Genomic DNA, 19972 nt, shown 5'->3' on the forward strand with positions numbered 1-19972 from the left:
GGTCATTGCTAGGGTCTCAAAAAATCCGGGGCCGAAGCTCCAATGAATATTGCCCAATTCTCTAATTCAACCAATCGCCCCCCCCCCAACAGCTCCCCCTGCAAAACGCTAGCACTGAAGACATTTTACTGTACTTGCTAAACAGCTATACAGTAGCACATACCTTTGACATCCAGTGCCTCCCAGGTGACCTCTCCTCTGATGTAGATCTTCTCTGTCATTATCTTCTCCATTCGGTCCGGACAACTTTTCTTAGCCTCGCCCTCCTCCGCCATAGAGTCCCATGTAAATAACATCCCTCTCTAGCTACAGCCTCCTCCAAAATACAGTCCCACGTAAATAACATCACCTTCAACATGCAGTTCCATTTAAAATTTTATTATGCTCCGCCTCCTAACATGGTGTGCAATTTTGCCCGGAGTGTTCAATCTCTGAATCAAAATAATAAAGAATTTACAGCATTACTCCCCATATTAGATGGCAGGGTCTGGTGTGGACCAGAGCATCCAGCTTTCTTAAGAAACAACTTTTTTTTTTTTTTTGCTTCATTTGTAGAAAGGAAAGGAAACCCTGTCACTCTTTGCTCTTAAAAGGAACAACAGTGTGAACTTTAGTCAGGGGCTTTTTTCTTTACCTTCCGCTTTATTCTATTGCAGAACTGAAGATCTTCTGCAATAAGTGAAGTCAGCAATTTAAAAGGAAAATGTGTGTCAGATTAATTTCCCAGGAAAAAAGTGAAATAATAATAATAGTAATTTATTTTTAAGTTTTGACAGTTGTATACACAGTGCACAGTCGTTATACTTCCCCAAGGGCTTTCTTTGATTGGATAATTGTCATACTAGACGTCTAGCTTCTGCTCAGAAGTATTCTCAGGTAACCCCTAGGTTGTTTTTTTTAGCTGGCATAGATGACTGTAATATTGCATGGTTTATACCTGTTGAAGGTATAAAGTATATGGGCACTTTAAAGTTTTTTTTAGGGATTACTATGGACACATACCGCTGGGCAATGGACCCTATTGACTTATAATGGGGTCATCTGCACAAATTTGCGAAAGAGTCTCCAAACAGAGCTTCTAACACAGATGTGAACAAAGCCTAAAGACTTCCATACACTTAAGAAAAGTCCGAACACACCACTTTCACCAGGACTGGCTGACTATCGTATGTGTATCGGGGTACTCCTGACATATGATGTCAGGAGAATAGAAGGATTGAACATGAAGAGATTATCTGCTGCAAAAGGTTGCTAGTAGGGGCCGGCTCGCCTCTCACTTTTGAAAACACATACATGCCCGGCCAGATACGTATGGCGACTTGGAGACTCAGAAAGTGTAGCAGTTTGCTGGGCCAGCGCTTGGCCAACAGCTGTTGAAGGTGTATGAGCACTTTTAAGGGGTTTTATGGGATTACTGTCATTTTAAGAGATATGATCATGTAGTTTCTTTCCTCATGTACATCTTCCTCATTCTTTTTTTTATTTATTTGGACTCCTGACCTGTTTTCACCATGTAAACCTCTTTCCATCCTGTATGTAGCACTTCCTGTTGCTGCATCCAACCAAACCCATGATGCACTTCTCCAGCACCACCTATAATAATTCTCAGCTAGTTTATAGCTCCTCTCACCCAGCTAGTTACAGAGACACTCCCCTATCACTGCCCCGCCCATGGACATAACATCACAGGAAATAGGAAAAAGCTACATGGACATGGTCGTGTGACCACAGCCCAGAACGGGAGATAGGAGTAATAAAGGTGAAAGAAATACATCGCAGAATTACAGCTACCTTCCTAAATTATTATTTTAAAAGATGTTGCTAGAAGTTGGAAAATCCCTCTAAGGTTAACTGCAGTAAAGGTAAACAAAAAGACCAATACATCCAGTATTATGTATCTCTGCAGAAACAATCTTGGGGGAGATTTATCAAAACTGGTGTAAAGGAAAACTAGCTTAGTTGCCCATAGCAACCAATCAGATTCCACCTTTCATTTTCCAAAGAAGCTCTGAAGAATGAAAGACAAAATGTGATTGGTTGCTATTGGCAACTAAGCCAGTTTTCCTTGATACCAGTTTTGATAAATTTACCCCTTTGTCTTTTCTTTTTGAAGCCTCCCGATTTACTTCTATGGGATGGCGGTTTTGTCTGTTCAAGTGAATAGTGTTCCATAGAAGTGAGCACTGCCTTCTCTTCAAACAGCTGATCAGCGGAGTCTGACCCCCGTCGATCTGATATTGATGTCCTGAGGTCATCAATAGTAAAAAGTGAACAACCCCTTTAATGTTTGGTGTAAGATTTGTTAGTTCAGTTTTCCAGCAACTGCTAGTCTGTTTCCTGCATGTACAGTAGCTGCACTGAAGGTGACTCAGGAAGTCCTGTCTACTGCACAACTTCCTGTCTGTTGTAGATGAGCGCTTTTTAAATCCTTCCCATTGAAACAACTGGAAGCATGAGAAGCGCAGAAAGAAAATATATCAGTAAATGAAGAAAACCCTTTTGACTATATCCTGTTTGGACATGGACATTCTAGAGGAGGTCCTCTACTCAAGACCCCCCTCTGCGAGCCCGAGCGAAGAGATGCTAACAAAGATTCATTTTGATTACTGGCTATAGGGGAAGATAGAGGGATGAGGTATGCTGGGAACCAAGAAAACATTCATTTCTCAGTGCATCCTCCTAATGATAGAGAATGCGCCTTTTATTACATTTTGGATGCCATTATATGATTAAATATATGGAGAGAGGAGCAGCATTTACACAGGGCTCTGTAATTAAGGGACTGCTCTTGACGTCAGTGACTTTGTCTTGCCACCATAACCCGCATGACTTGTGTGCTTTTTTCCCCTTCTTCTCCACTAATTGTCATTAAGCTGTAAATGACCCAGAACTGTAATCTTAATAACCGCATTAGTGGATGGGCTGTGATTTCATCTTCCTCCTCAGCTGGGTGCGGTGAAGCAATGAAGCAAGCTTCACACCCGTTCATTGCCTGCCCCCTCTCATGTTTTGCTCTACCTTTTACAGGAGAATGGACCAAGGTCTGGGAATACCTATCTCTCCATGTCAATAGGCAAAGGACTTGTGAGTTGAAGTTGAGTTGGAGGCTAAAGCTTCAGGTGCACCTGGTGCCCTACATGTTCTCCTACCATAAGCTCTTTGAAGGGGGTACAGGCAGAATTCAGCACACTAGATGGAGCTGTCACTATATAAATTATCACCTCGCTTCTGTCGTATATGTAGATTCAACATAGCCTTGCATTGTCATATGCTGTATGTGCAGAACTTGACGTTTCAGATGTTGACATAGTAGGCCGCACCATAACTTTTACTTTGGCTGCACGTCAAGGGAACAAAGCCCTCAAGTTTCCAGCACAGTTGTATATCTGCATACACCAATGGACTACAGCCTGTCGCTGTCAGGGTATGCTAGGAGTTGTAGTTTTACAAAGGCAGACCAGAGGCCTGAACTGTGCCCTGATTATGAACTCAGATGGAGACTGGTGCTCCTTTAGCGTGTGCTGCATCGGCTCAGTATACTTTAACTAAACGTAATCCTTTAACTGCCTGTAATTAATACTCTCCACACAACAAAACCTAACTTTAAGGTAGTAAAGCCATGTGGATACTATCTGTAATTGGTGTGGTTATAGTGTCCCAAATTAACATGGATAGTGTCCTTGATTAGCTGTCCATGCAAATTAGGGGCACTATCCATGTCAATTAGGGACCCTGTCTACACCAATTGGGACACTATCCACGTCAATTAGGGACCATATCCACGTCAATTAGGGACATTATTTACACCATGGAGGGACACTATCTACCCCAATTAGGAACCCCATCCATGTCAATTAAAATCCCTATCCACACCAATTAGGGACACTGTCTATGCCAATTAGGGTCCTTAACCACACCAATTAGGGACAGTTTTAACCCCCAATTAGGAACCATATCCATGTAAATTAGGGAGACTATCCATGCCAATTAGGCCCCCTATCCACACCAAAAAGGGACACTATCCACCACAATTAGGCACCCTATCCACACCAAAAAGGGACACTATCTACCCCAATTAGGAACCCTATCCATGTCAATTAAGATGCCCATCCACACCAATTAGGGACACTATCTATGCAAATTAGGGTCCTTATCCACACCAATTAGGGACAGTTTTAACCCCCAATTAGGAACCATATTCATGTAAATTAGGGAAACAATCCATGCCAAATAGGGAAACTATCCACTTCAATTAGGGACCCTATCAATGCCAAATATGGACACTATCCATGCCAATTTGGGACACTATCCACATTAATTAGGGACACTATCCAGGCTAATTAGAGATACTATCCACCCCAATTAGGGACCCTGTCAAGGCCAAATATGGATCCTATCCACACCAATTAGGGACCTTGCCAACGCCATATATGGACACCATCCATGCCAATTAGGGGCACTATTCACACCAATTAAAGTTTGTTGTTGTGTAAAGAGATTACATACAGGTAAAGTATTATGTGTAGTTATAGCATGCTGAGCCGGTAGAGGGCATACTACGCCAAGTGAATGTAAAGTGAGCCGGCGCAGCGCACACTAAATTGCATCTTTTCATCAACATGGTTGATAATGATCCACTTGATCATTAAGTTACCTTAGTTTTATTACATACCTTCTCTATATATTCTTGGGCGACACCTGTAGGACAGTAGACCAGGTTTCGCAGAAAGACCTGTAGATTTGCCAGATCCCTCTGTATTCATCTCCCTCTTTCTGTGGTCATTGTGTCCAACGTTGCTTTGAGATTCAAAAGCTACTGCTTTGTGTTCCATCAAAGGGTTAAGGACGCTAATTACATTAAGCTGCTTTCAGAAAAGTTTTTTTATGCGAACGCTCACATTTCAGACAACCTCCTTACGTCATTATACCTGTGTTTAATGCATAGTCAGCATCAATGTGATTCATAGTCTTTTATATGCCTATTAAGTAAAGATTAAGTAATGACAGTCGCTGCCGCATGGTTCTGACGTCTGAGCGGAATGACAGCATGCAGAAAGAAAAGGAAAGCATGGCTTCCTCATTAACTGGGATGATCTTCCCTGTTGTTGTCATGTGCATATCACTGCAACCTTCAGCACTCCCAAATATTAGCCTACGTGGCAGCAAAAGATTACCATGGGCAAACTTGTAGGACAAGGTCAGAGCATCTCTAACACCCCCCCATAATGCAAACATAATCTATAACATCATTATCAGGTATGTTAATGACTGTAGTGAGAAGAGGACTATCGATGACCTCTGTTGGCATATGTGTATAGTCTTTTTCCAAGGAGACTATCACAGCCATGTGACGCGAGGATAGGTCAAAGCATGTTAACACCAAACCAGTTAGATCTCATGGCCCCATGATGAACTTTTATCCTGAAGCTCTCAAGCCAACAGAAGGAATGTTTCATAACTGGTCTGGAAGGATTTCAAGAACTGCTTAGAGCTTCTTAGTGCAGTGGTCTCCAGCCTCTTCATATAGTCATGGGTTATGAAAAACTTTGGAATGGAATGGAAAGTTTTAGGTATTTATGGCTACAAGGTCCATGAGGGGAGTTATAGAATAATCTTATTGGTTTATACCGGCATCGGCACATTGGTTTCGAAGGCCAAGCACCCCTTATATGCAACTCATGTTCACCCAACACATTCTTCGTCCTCAGTTTGTGTAGGATCCAAGTTCATTTTTTATGAAGTCATCCCTCATACAGTTTAAAAATAACACCTAAAATAATAGTCGCCTCTGCCTCACAACCATGCATCCAGGAATGGAAAAACTGTAGGTAATGGCTAATTGTTTGCAGTTGCCCTGACCTAAAATTCCTTTCATTTCAAAGAATAAAATCCCTCTAGAGTCCCAATTGGGCCCTTTTTTTCCTTTTTGCTTTTCTTTAATATAATTTAAAACCAGTCAATTATGGAATTTGCAGAAACAACAACATCTATGAGGAAACTGAGTCCATAACCTTTCACTTTCGAAAGGATTTGATTGTTGTAATTATGAGAAGCACATATGATTCCAAGGTGGCAGCAGAGACCTCCTAAAACTTTGTTTGTTCTCAAATCTTAGTGCTAGAAGTGAATTCCAGGCTCCTCAAACAGTAAAGGTACAGAGGTTAGGGCAGGACTGAAGCATAACCCTGTTTGAACTCAGCAGTTTTGGGACTTCAATTACGTCTGGCTTCTCATGGTTAATGGCAAGGCTGACTAGACCTGTCAAGGAAGGCGACCACCTACTTGACCAGCCAATATTGATATAATTAAAACGTGTACTAAGTCTATTCTTTCAAAGCAAACATTTCTTCTTTTCTATAAATGCTGAGTTATATTGTGTTTGCTCCTGTAATTGGTACCCATCTCACCATTTTGCCAACTGAACAGGGACAGTTTTTCTTGAACATTGTCCAAATCACATTTGCCACACTTTCAAGAAGTAACTGGTTGAGCTTAAAATGGATTATGGGTATGGTTAGTAAACTCTCGAACTAAATTCATCAAGTGACATCTTTCACAAAAACAAATGGAAATTTTAAATGTCTGTTCTTGCAAAATTGTCCACAATCAGGATCATCCAAGATTGGATTTGAGGTCATATGGTATAAATGCATCCCACCTTTAGCTAGTCTTGTAGCTTAGTACTTTTACCCAGTGTTATCCTCTGCAGTAGAATCATAAATGGAATAGGACACAGGCCTATTTATATCCTATTATTTGTAAACCGCCAGGCCCAATTGCCCCATCTAAACAGTTTGCAAAATTCTGGTCAAGAGCACCCTCTTCCTACTAGAAGGCCATGTAGGCTACTGAGCAGCTTGAACTCTTGAAATAATGGCAAAATATTGCTTAAGCTAGCCATACACATCAGACGGCGGACGGCAAAATGTTCCTTCAGCCCACAACAATCTCACCCAAACCCTCTGTAGAAATGCATGCTCGGTTGAGTGTGTATGTGTCCTGAATAGAAAAATCTGAGAAAATTTGGCCAGTTGAAATCCAATTTGCTGATCCATAACTCCCCCAACATCTGCAGCTGGAAAAAGAATTGGGAGGCCCCCATATATCTTAGATGACCAACTTGTCACGTTGAAATCAGCGAGTTCCTCTGTCTCCATGCCTTGTCTCTAGAAGAAACAGTACTCATGCCATGTTCCTGCTTTTCTTTTAATAAACATCACAATGTATGATCATAGCTTTGGGGTACTTTGATGTAATTTATTTTAGTAGGGGGCTACTTGCCTTAGGAACACTGAGCATTGTGTAGCTGTGCCCCTTAGTGCATCAATAATGGGGTATCTAAAAAGTAGTAGACCATGGTTTTATTTACAGTATGTTCAGATTCAGTTGATGACTGTAGAGCTCCCATCTCTTAGACATATACACTAGTAAACCAGATAAGGAAAACATAAAAATAAGGTCAACACTAAATCCATTGGCGACAGCTCGATCTGCATGAACATTTGCGAAATGTATGTTTAGTCTTCTATACAGTACATTACTGCAATGTTTAACCATACCATTTGCAAACATGTTATTCAGAAGTCCTGGAGGTCATTTACTTGGTTTGAGCAATATTTTAAGTGAGTTTATTTACATTTTGTCCAGGGTCACATATATTAGTTTGGAATCCTCCATAGATTTTATTTCGCATCATGGATATTGATGTAAGGAAGTAATTTCAGGCCTCCTATCCTAGTGGGACATGGTTCTGTTGATTTAAACCTGCAGTCACTCACTTCTGCTGAGAACTGAATAATGCTTCTAAGTGCTTAAAGGTGCATGCTGACTATATAAAAGTGCACGCTAGCAGATGTCTTTTGAAAAATATCTTTAGCTGCCTACGCACATTTCAGCGCTTCGACACAAAGCTAATCTTTTCTTATGCCTATTGTTCTTATCTACGCTACTTTGCAGGGATGCCAAAAAATGTTTTCTGTCTTTTTTTATTTTTATTGCAGATTGTGCCTAAAGATATTGTGTAGTCACGCGTCACACTTCTGTTTGTTATGTCGTTTTATCTATGTTTACAGCCTATGGGTATGGTCACACGGTACAGCTGTGATGTGATTGCGGTGTGTTTGCGTTACAGCCGAATACTGCACAGCCATATGAGCCGCAGTGGGCACAAATTAACCAATTAGAACTGCGTTGTTGGTTTTCCGAGTGTTGACTGATGATCTTTCCTCAGGATAGGTCATCAATATATGATTGGAGGGGAGTCTGACTCCCACGATCAGCTGTTTGAAGAGGTTGCGGAAGTCTTGGGAGCGCGGAAGCCTCCTTGCAGCTTACCAACTACAGCGCCATCCATTTTATAGTGGCTGGGCTTGGTATTGAAGCTCAGTCCCATTCACTTAAAGGCTATGTGACCAATAAACGGGACGTCACTGGCCTTGGAAGAGGCTGTAGCAATCACCAGAACACTGTGGCCTCTTCAGTCAGCTGATCGGTGGGTGCGCCAGGAGTCAGACCTCCACCAATCTGATATTGATGACCTATCCTAAGGAAAGGTCATTAGTATAAAACACTTGGAAAACCCCCTTGATTTGCAGTCACTGCGCAGCCATTAACAATAAAGACCGGTTAAACTATGCCATCCTAATCTGTTAATTTGAGCCTGCTGTGGCTCTAGTGGCCATGTGGTTCTTTGCTGCAAACCGACTGCGTCGCAATTGTGGCACAGCCCTGCGACTGTTCCCCAAGGGTCCTTTTATATGGCCAGTGTCACCCCTGAACCAGCAGCACCCATCAATAATATTTGATAAGTCGATCATTTTTACATGGTCTAATGCAGACTCAATGGAAACGAATGATCACTACTACGTATGTCCCACATTGAGTGGCATATTGTCAGTAGTACACAACCTGTTTACACGGGGAGATGTACTGCCAACAAACAACGATTTACGATTTTTAGTGCTGCGTGATAGATGCAATCACCCGACAAACACTCCTTTGTCGGGTAAATGGCGGCACAATTACATGGGGCAGTGCTCAGAAATTACCTTTTTTTCGTTCCTGATCATTAGCCTATGTAAAAGCGCCTTTAGGGCTCATGCACACGACCGTATATATTTTGCGGTCTGCAAAAAATACTGATGATGTCCGTGTGCATTGCGTATTTTGCGGAACGGAACGGCTGGCGCCTAATAGAACAGTCCTATCCTTGTCTGTAATGTGCAGAATAATAGGACATGTTCTGTGTGCATTCCGTTTCTGTATGTCCGATACAGAAACGGAATGCACACAGAGTCATTTCCGTTTTTTTTTTGCGGCCCCATTGAAGTGAATGGTTCCGCATACAGGCTGCAAAAAAAAAAAAAAAACGAGACGGACACGGAAACAAAATACGTTCGTGTGCATGAGCCCTTAGTCTAATGCTACCCGAGTGATAAACTGCAGGCACAGTGTGGCCTTGTAGCACCTAGAAATGTATTGTCTGCAACAGATGGCATAGTGGTCAAGTTATGCTATTTCATTCTCATTGCTTATATGCGGCCAACATATTCCGCAGTGCTATGCAGAGGCTGTCAAAATTCACATCAGTTCTAAGAGACCTACACACTGGGGTTAATTTCGTAGTAAGCCAATTAACCTTGCAGTATTATTTTAATGTAGGAGGAAACCCTTACAAACACGTGCAGATCCTACAAACTCCATGCAGATGTTGCCCTTGGTCAGAGTCATAATCAGAATCCTGATGCTGCAAGGCACCACTCCTAACCACTGAGCCGCCATGCTGCCCTAAGTTAACATTTGCTGGTACCTAGTCCCAGCACAATGTCTGGGGCAACCTGAAAACACAGATGGTTTACATCATGAAGTGTTGTTTTTTTCCCTTTATCATCAATCTAATGACAACTCTTCTGGGCTGTCAAGAATTCGTATTCCCAGCTGTGCCCAGCAGGCAGTGTCAGCAGGACACCAGTGCCACCTACATCAGGCAGGATCCTGTCCAGAGGGGCCGTCGTCTAATAACACATTGCAATGACCCCTCCGAATAATCCATTAATAGTATCCAGACTGCCATAAGCAGGGGGTCAATTTAGCTTGTAAAACAATTCCTACAATTTAAAGGGATTGCACAATTAAAGGGATTGTCTCTGGCAGTCGCTCTCCCCCCTAGGATGAGCTATCACAGGCTGTCTTGTTGCTAGGACTCCAAGCAATCAGCTGTAATCTGTCAAGGAACTTGGCAGCAAGTCTCACTGCACGGAGAAATGAATCAGTGCGCATTTCCCATTGAAGTCACTTGGGATGCTTATATGTTTTCCTTGGGTGTCGGGTGCTCCAGAGCAAAAGGTGCTGTTTGCAATCAGTGTCCACTGTGGCTGGGATTTACCTCTGGGAATTTTCTAATAAGGTTCTCAGGTTTTCTAATAAAAACAACCCCCTGTAATCAATTATTCCAATGCCTTAGCTGTTCCTGTTCCAAGAACCAAAACCTATTAATGCCATATTTTCCGAATGAAAGGTTGAAAAAAATCTTATAGTCAAAAATTGCAACCATGGGAACATTCTCACAAATCCATAGCAACCATAGAAGAATTAGGCTTTATTTGCCTACAGTACAATAGCCCGTACAAGCAAATATCAGATGTTATAGCATAATACAAATTTACACCTAAGTGTAATGTTAGTAAATAGCTTTAACCACAAGTTTTACAAGCCTGAAGTCCTGGAGCCTTCATGGAGCTTCTCGGACAGTGGCCACCACTGATTGATGAGGACCTTTACTTAGACTTCACATTAAAGAAGTAAAGAGTAAATATTCCCACCTGCCATTACTAGAACCTCCACCACTTTTGGGCAGATGCTTCTAAAACATGGCATAGTAGGTGTGTACATAAAGATATGCTGACCATTTCGATTTTGTCAATATTTTGACAAATATTTTGTATACACATGTAAAGATATTTTGCTACAGTATAAAAGATTATGTCACCATAGATGTTATGTCACCTCTGTGCCCTAAGTAGATGCCGCTGAAGCATAATGTACGAATGTTCACATTATTCTGCCAGCCATAATAGTATCACTTACTTCAACTAAAGCAATGTGCAGTAGCAATGTCAGAAATTGCAATTTCAGTTAAAGCTGTATTAAAAGTCAAAAGTCCACCTCACCTTCCGCACTGGTGCATAGAAAAACTTGGAGACAAGTTGCACAAACAGATCCAGCATTGCAAGAGGGTCCGGTAAAATTTTGACCTTATTCCTTAAATTTAAAACATAGTCCAGCGTGGTGTATAGTGAGCTAGAATACCTTACTGTATGTGTCTCGGATTGAAAAATCCTTAAAGGTGTTGTCTGAGTGTTTTAAACTGATGACCTCAACATAGGTCCTTAGTACCTGATCAGTGAGGGTCGTTTGAAGAGACTGCGGCGGCTGCGGTCTCTTACTAGACCGGTCATGTCACGTTTATCGGTCACATGGCCTAGACACAGCTCAGTCCCATTCAAGTGAGTGGGACTGAGCCGCTCTGCCACAGCCGCTTCAAACAGCTTATCGGCAGGGGTGTGAGACCCCCACTGATCAGATGTTGATGATGATGTATCCTGAGGATCAGCATAAAACACTTGGAAAACCCCTTTAAGCATACATCTATATGATTGAATAACAGACCTAAAAGAGAATAGGGGTCAGTAGAATAGAATTGGGGCACTGCTGGCTGGACTCCAGCGATGCATCCATGAATCAATGAACAGGGGTCCAGTAGCCGCACCTATCAGACATTTATGCCTTATCCATAAGTTCTTGAAATTGGAAGACTTGTTTTATTGGGATCACTTCTGCTGGCCTGTTTACCATGAATACTTACCATGAAGCTTGCATTAGTATGCGGAGGTAGAAGGATACATGTAAACCAAACATAGTTTATAAAGATTTCTCCATGTAGTCCTTTTTCAGGTAGAACCTAAAAATGGAGTTGTTGGAATGAAATGTGTTGGAAATGGAGGAACCTAGCAGATAAGGTTCACCACTCAGGGCACAGTGCACGGTGAGGCCATTCTGCATATGTTCACATGGACTAATCAGTGACTCCATCTGTTATATAAATTCATCTGTGATTAATCAGGGATATCCTTGCTTGTAACATAATCTGGAGGAGCCAGCAATAGATGAAAGAACGCCAATGATGAAGAGTACAGATTTATTTCTATGCTTATTTTATATGCATTTTCTATCATTTATGCATCAGTATTTGGATCTCTTGAATTGTTTTTGGATCATGGTAATTTCCACATACACCCACTAGGACCTAAGGCGTTCACCCAACTGGCTATCTTGTCCACATTTTATATAAGACCATTTTAATACAACAGTAGGAGTCAACTTTCATGCAGCCGACGGCAATAACAAATGTCTTATATCTCATGCCAGTTGGAAACCTGACCAAAAGTATAAACCAACTGCTAATGGGGCTGTACGAGATTATTAACTACCCTGGGGTAATTAAAGGGGTTCTCCAAGAATTAAGAAAATGAAAATACTTAAATATTACTTTATTATAAATATATTCCCAAATCCCTTTTGTGATAAATCCAGGCTGTGTATTGCCAATGCAGTTTATTGTGGGTGCGGTGGAACGCACTGTGTTTATGTCTCTTTGTTTATCTTGCCATCCCCTATCCCCACCTATCTGTTAAACTAATCAGCCCATTGTTATACTCTGTGCCATGATGTTTGCCCTGTTAACTCGAAATGTGTATTGGGACAAATCAGACTCCTACAAAGACATTGATAACGTGTTTTTTTTTTACCGGAAGGGGGTGGGTTTCTTTCTATAAAACTCAAATGCTTTGTGTTAAGGGCTCTTTCACACCTGCGTTATTGTCTTCCGGCATAGAGTTCCGTCGTCGGGGCTCTATGCCGGAAGAATCCTGATCAGGATTATCCTAATGCATTCTGAATGGAGAGTAATCCGTTCAGGATGCATCAGGATGTCTTCAGTTCCGGTACGGAACGTTTGTTGGCCGAAGAAAATACCGCAGCATGCTGCGCTTTTTGCTCCGGCCAAAAATCCGGAACACTTGCCGCAAGGCCGGATCCGGAATTAATGCCCATTGGAAGGCATTGATCCGGATCCGGCCTTAAGCTAAACGTCGTTTCGGCGCATTGCCGGAGCCGACATTTAGCTTTTTCAGAGTGGTTACCATGGCTGCCGGGACGCTAAAGTCCTGACAGCCATGGTAAAGTGTAGCGGGGAGCGGGGGAGCAGCATACTTACCGTCCGTGCGGCTCCCCGGGCGCTCCAGAGTGACGTCAGGGCGCCCCAAGCACATCATCCATGCGCATGGGGCGCTCTGACGTCATTCTGGAGCGCCCCGGGAGCCGCACGGACTGTAAGTATACCGCTCCCCCGCTCCCCGCTCCTACTATGGCAACCAGGACTTTAATAGCGTCCTGGGTGCCATAGTAACACTGAAAGCATTTGGAAGACGGTTCCGTCTTCAAATGCTTTCAGTACACTTGCGTTTTTCCGGATCCGGCAGGCACCTCCGGCAACGGAAGTGCATGCCGGATCCCAACAACGCAAGTGTGAAAGAGGCCTAATAAAGGCTATTGTCATTCTGCCTACTTCAAAATGAGTGCCGCCTGATTCTTGGGGTAATGGTAACAGCGGTTGGAATACATTCCATTTTGGAAGCCATATCACTGACGGAGGGGCCCAGTCGGGGTACCAGGGAGTCCGTCACACCTTTCATTAGTTATAATGGCTCGTTTTGTCTGGGGAGCAATCATTAGGAGAATAAAATGGCTGCCGTCCTATTAGTATACACAGAACCTGTCCTAATCACACAGGAAGACAAGTTACTTCACAACACTATAGAGCTAAAGAGCTGCCTCATCTTCATTTCTGCTCTGCTTGTCAAGGATTATGATCCTGAATACAGTTTAATATGATATTTAGCTGAATCTTTGTAGGAATGGAGGTCAGGAGGAGACATGAAATACAGAGAGGACGGACAGGACAGACTGTGGTAATGGAGACTGCACACAAGTGCTGCTGCTCATTGTCCACATCTGCTCCTGAACTCAATTTCAACAGAGATTCAGCTGAAGATATTATCATCTTTATTCAGGATCATAATCCCTGACAAGCCGAGATAAGGATGAGACCGCTCTTTAGCTCAGTGTTCTGAAGTAACTTGTCCTCCTGTGTGATTAGGACAGGTTCTGTGTGTACTAATAGGACAGCAGCAATTTTATTCTCCTTATGATTGCTCCCCAGACAAAACGAGCCATTATAAGTAATGTAAGGGATTTGGGAATACATTCATAATGCAGTAATATTTAAGTATTTTCATTTTCTTAATTCCCAGAGAACCCCTTTAAAGCACTTTCCCCTGTGTGGAGGTGCCTGAGCAATAAGGTTCTTAGTCCTCTAGCTCCTGAAAAGGTGTGCTATATCACATTGTCTGCCCATGTACCAATCTCTGCCTCTTTACTAGATTATGACCCTCAGCTGCCTGACTTGACATGTGCCTGACCCTTTGCTTCCTGTCCTGACCTCCAACCCTTTACCATATAGCACATACTCTACCTGCCGTAATCTCAGCCTATCACTGACTACAATTTTGCCTGACCCCTCGGTGCTCTGAACTTGTGTCTCTGACCCCCATGAGTCATCTGTCAATCATAGAGAGACTAATCTAAGTGGTAGTGGCCTGGAAGGTTCCCATGTAGTGAAGTCCAGATCGCTTACAGGGGTTAAGAGGTGAAAAACAGGAGACAGCCAGGATAACGCCTTTAGGAATAGGTCAAAGTAAAAATTTTCGGTTGATACAGTAGTTTCACAACCACTGCTGTAACAGCATGTACTTCATACATAGATTTATATTTTGACTTTAAAAACCCCAGAAATGACATCTTGAGGACAGCTCTATGTATATGTGTGAATTTGGCCTTTTAAAAGACTTCCAGATGGTTACAAGGGAATTACAATGTATCACAATACTTACTAACAGGTTGACATCTCAGATTTATGGTTTGACTGCAATGTAAATGTTTGCTCAAGCACTTGGGGAGATTTGCATTGTCTATGGGTATTAATAGAAGGTGCTAAATTTATTACTCTGGGTGCAGAAGCTTGCAGATTGGTTTGTGAAGCCAATACTATAAATAAAGGAAGAATGTCACTTGTACACAGGAGACGGCGCTAGCTGCTGTGTTTCCTGCTTCCTCAGTTTACTGCTGCGTTACGACTGTTGACTTCAGAGATGACAATTGCCAAATGACTAAGATAAAAAACCTCCATGAAGGGAAGCAATTGGTGGCATTTTTTCCAGTGAAGTCATTTTCTTCTTCTAATGAGAAATTGTATGCCTGAGAAACATCAGTCACCTTGAAGAAGTCTTTTTTTTTTTAGCACTTTGTGTACACAACCTTGATGAGGTAGACATCCCACGATGTAGCTAAAAAGGGATGGAAATAATTGGGCATGTTTTAATGGGCCATCTAGGGTCTAGAGATATTTAAAGTCAATTTACCTTGCCTAAATAGAGTCTACAACTTCCCAGATGCATCCCTGATTTTCCTGAATGGTATAATTTTTAATGGGGTTGTTTGAGGTAAAAGAAATATGGATGCTTACTTCATGGGTTGTATCCGGATTGCAGCTCAGCTCTGTCAAAGTAAATGGAGCTGAGATGCAATACCAGACACAGCCTGTGGACAACGTTGGCCCTTTATCTTAGTCAAGCAGTCATGTTTCCATAATCTTGTAAAACCCCTTTAACCCACCGTAGCATCAGCACCCTCCATTCACTGCTATGAGGTTTCTAAAATTAGTCAAGCAACATTTCCAGCATTCCCATAGCTGTGAACAGAGAGCACAATGCACATGTGCTCTTCTTTACTTCGTGTTCTGGAGATAAGAGCAGGTCCCAGAGGTGGGACATCATTTTTTTATTTTATGCACTTATATAGCACTATTTACAGACATTAGCATCCAACTGTCAACAATGGGGCTCACAATCTAAGGTTCCTATCATTATGTCTTTGGAGTGTGAGAGGAAACAGGAGTACCCGGGGGAAAACCCACGCAAACACGGGGAGAACATACAAACTCCATGCAGATGTGGCCCTTGGTCGGATTCAAACCTAGGACCCCAGCGCTGCTAGGCACCAGTGCTAACCACTAAGCCACCGTGCTGCCTATCCAGAGAACATCTGGGAACTACCCTCTCTAATGATTTGTAGGGACTATGTGTAATTAGAAGTGGTCATCCTATCTTTGCATATGCTTTATGAGGCCTCCCTCTATTAGCCACAGCTTTGGTGTACTTAGCAAGACCATGTACTTCATGGTTGCTCACTCATTTGAATTGGTGCCTTGTAATACCACATTTCGCCTGTGGTGTCACTGCAGTATAACTTTATGGTCTTCGCTGATCACTTGGGATTTCATCTGCATGTTTTAATAGGTATAGAATAATTTAGTAAATTTAGCCTTTTTTTATGTTCATTGCAATTATTGTTTTGTGGTTCTTCATGGGACTGCTAACAACTTGCATTATTTTAGCAATGTTAATATGGTATCCCCCTTTGGGTGTCAGTTTGTTCCATGGCCCTTCACTCTGACAACAGCCTCTTCTTGGCTTAAGCGTCAATCTGCTCAAATTCAGCAGTCAGTACTTGGAGGAGGTTCATTTAGCACTAGGCTCCAAGCATGGGGCCCATAGCAGTGGCGTGGGACTACTAGAAAAGTTTTCTTTGAAATGATGTTGGCTAAATTCCTATTTCGGCCATTAATGTGAACTGTTTCATATTTTTTTCTAGCTGCCAGGGATCTCAGTCAACCGTCAAGCCCTGTTCATCCTCTACACCTTTATAGTATACACAGCAGAGTCATCCCGAACCTACAGCCTGGCCGAGACTCTCTGCGGTGGAGAGTTGGTGGACACGCTGCAATTTGTTTGTGGGGATCGGGGATTCTATTTTGGTAAGTCAACAATTTTAATGTTATATAAAACATTCACTTTTATGCCAAATTATTGTTATAAATTCATAGCCGCGTAGAACAAAACACATAGAAACATGAAAGCAATGCCAGTAACCAACAACTGCTGCTGGTGTGGGGTTTCCAAGCATTGCTCCCTAAGGAGACACAGGCCTGTTGTCGCCAGAGGGGATCAAAAACATACTCAAGTGCATTGCCGGGCAAGTGTTTCCATATTTTCCTCCAATAACCACTTAACACATTAAGTGCTACCCAGGTGTAAAACATTCATGTTGGAGAATCAGCATTCAGTTGTATATTATGTGTTATATTTTTGCTATTGTTGTCATTGCTATTTCCAATGCAGCTTGGCCACGGAAGGTTGGTATGTTAATGAAGGGGTTTGGTGCTTCTGATTGGATGAGGGGCTTCTTCAACAGCCTAACATGTACAGATATTTTCACCTCACTAATTGGAAGATCAGAATGTAAGATGCTTCTGGCTACATCGACACGTAGGGAAGAGGCTAATTTTCTGTCCGGGTTTTTCCAGAAGCTCCTCAATGTATTACAATAAGAAAAGGTTGTAACAAATCTTATCCATGCACTGTGGAAAAATGTCCACGTGTAAATTGTCATGGCATGTGAATTTCAAATCCGCAGCGCGACAATTCTTTTTGTAGATTTTCACAACGGATTTCATTCATTGCACTACATAGGGTGTAGAGAGATGAGAAAATCAATTCAAATGAGTCGATTGGTCTAATCAACAAGAGTTTTTCAGCTGAAGGGGCGCTGAACAAGCGTCCGCCCCCAACACCACTTGATTGAAAGGACTAGTCAATAATTCTGTGATGGTTCTACTCCAAGTTTTGGTGTAAGCACAGAAGCCCTGCTTCCTCTACCGGATCAGTGACTGTGCATGCGCCACTACACTTTCAGGTAGTGGTGTATGCACAGTCCCTGCTCCAGAAGTAGAGGCAGAGCATCTGCGCTTGCGCCACTACTCACAGCAGTTGCACAGGCGCAAGATTGTCATGGCCAGGCAAGATGTATGCCTCTGTCAATGAACCTGCAGAGTGGCGCTTCTTCAGCAGTGGGTGAAACCCCTCGCAGGTGAAGAACTGCTGTTCAAATCCTTTCTAAGGGTCCATTCACACATCCGTAGTGTATTGCGGATCCGCAATACACCCGGCCGGCACCCCCCATAGAACTGCCTATTCTTGTCCGCAATTGCGGACAAGAATAGGACATGTTCTATTTTTTTGTGGAGCCGCGTCCCGGAAGTTCGGGGCCGAAGCCCGTAAGTTCGGGGCCGCGCTCCAGGAATGCGGTTACAGAGAGCACATAGGGTGCTCTCCGCATCTTTTCCGTCCCCATAGAGAATGAATGGGTCCGCACCCGATCCCAATATTGTGGAACGGATGAGGACCCATTTGCGGATGTGTGAATGGACCCTTATAGGGTGAAATCTAAATTTAAACCATGCAGATTTTGCAGCCGATTTACTGCCAAAATTGCATTGAAATCTGTATATCTACACAGCAGAATGTTCCATATTAAGGGTACGGACACAAGTTCGGGTTTCTTAATGCAATTTTGGAAGCCAAAACCAGGAGTGAATAAAAAAAACTGAGTAAGTGGTATCTGTCCTTTATACTTTATTTCCTTTTATGATCCACTCCTGATTTTGGCTTCCAAAATTGCATCAGGAAACTTGACCGTGTGGCTGTACCTTAATACACTCTATTAAAGGGGTTGTCTCACGAAGCTGACCCCTCTCCATGTGTAAGGTGACACTCGAGGTGGATGTTATAGGCAGACGTGGCCCGTTGATATATTCCATGGTCAGCCATTTTTTTTCAACATTTGGCATGTAATACCATGTTTGCCTTAGTAGAAGGAAACAACCGTATCTGTTCTTTTTTTTTTTCTTGCAAAGACCAGTATATTTTTTTTTAGATGCTTTTTATATGAATATCAAATTTGGTTTAGATAAAAAAAAAATGTCAAGCTGTACCTGGGGTGTCCTTACACACAGTATAAGTCTGTTCTGGGTGTCTGGCTTAGATCTTATAATTGCGCCTGATGAAATATAGCCATGACTTGTGATGTCACACGTCATTTGCGTAATTCTTTGACAGCTGTCTATAGTACAATAGACAATGAGAGGAGAAAGCGCTTTTTCCCTGAACAGCTGATAAGAGTTTGTTCCCTGTAACTTGTGCTGACGATGCACATTCTTGGCCTATGTGTCCTTCTCGGTAAAATTGGCAGTGGAGAAAAGGAAGATCCAGGCAGGAGGCAGAATGGGGAGGGGGGACAGCGGGTTCAGTGAGCTTGGTCCCACAAAGACCCTCTTTGTTGCTTCCTGCATTCCTCCGGCAGAGTAGATGGGAGGGAGGAGGGAGATTGTTTACTTCAAATTCCCCTTTAACTCAGTTTAATTGATTTGGTGAAAAGGGAAGGAGGGTGTTTGAGGTAAGAGGGGGACAAGGGAAGGATGCTGAAAGGAAATTGGCAGCATATTTACAGCAAACGTCTAGTGAGACAGAAAGACGAAATGCAGGAAATCTGTACGGTCCAAAAGGCCGATACAGCCTTACTGGCTAGTGGGCTCTTGTGTGACCCAAGAAACACAGTTGGGGCACTACAGATTTTGCAAATATCAAACTAAATTAAAAGCCTTGACATGTAAGATGGACTTTATATGTATTATTAGGATACGGTCACACAGAGCATGGACATTATATGTATTTTTAGGGTACGGCCACACGGTCAGGTTGCCTGATGCAGTTTTGGAAGCCAATCGCCTATTCTCAAAAAGAAGCAAAATATGCAGCTGGTCCTAAATTTAAAGTACTATGTAATATCACATGGTGATGGCGGCTATACAAATCAATAGAAGACAGCATAAATCATGGCCGGGATGGGTCCACCAGAGAGGGAAAGGTTCTTTGTTAGAAGCTCTCCGCTCTGATTCACA

The 19972-nt window shown here is 42.5% G+C and overlaps 1 protein-coding gene across 1 annotated transcript in view; it reads left to right on the forward strand.

Annotated features, from left to right (window-relative positions):
* The window catches only part of IGF2 (insulin like growth factor 2), a 39281-nt gene that overhangs the window by 9019 nt on the left and 10290 nt on the right, over window positions 1–19972 (forward strand). The window contains exon 2 of the mRNA XM_040410743.1: window positions 16828–16990. Coding sequence (XP_040266677.1) covers window positions 16828–16990 — 163 coding nt within the window. The remainder of the gene's footprint in view (window positions 1–16827; window positions 16991–19972) is intronic.

This window comes from Bufo bufo, chromosome 10, assembly GCF_905171765.1.
Source record: "Bufo bufo chromosome 10, aBufBuf1.1, whole genome shotgun sequence".
Lineage (NCBI taxonomy): Eukaryota > Metazoa > Chordata > Amphibia > Anura > Bufonidae > Bufo > Bufo bufo.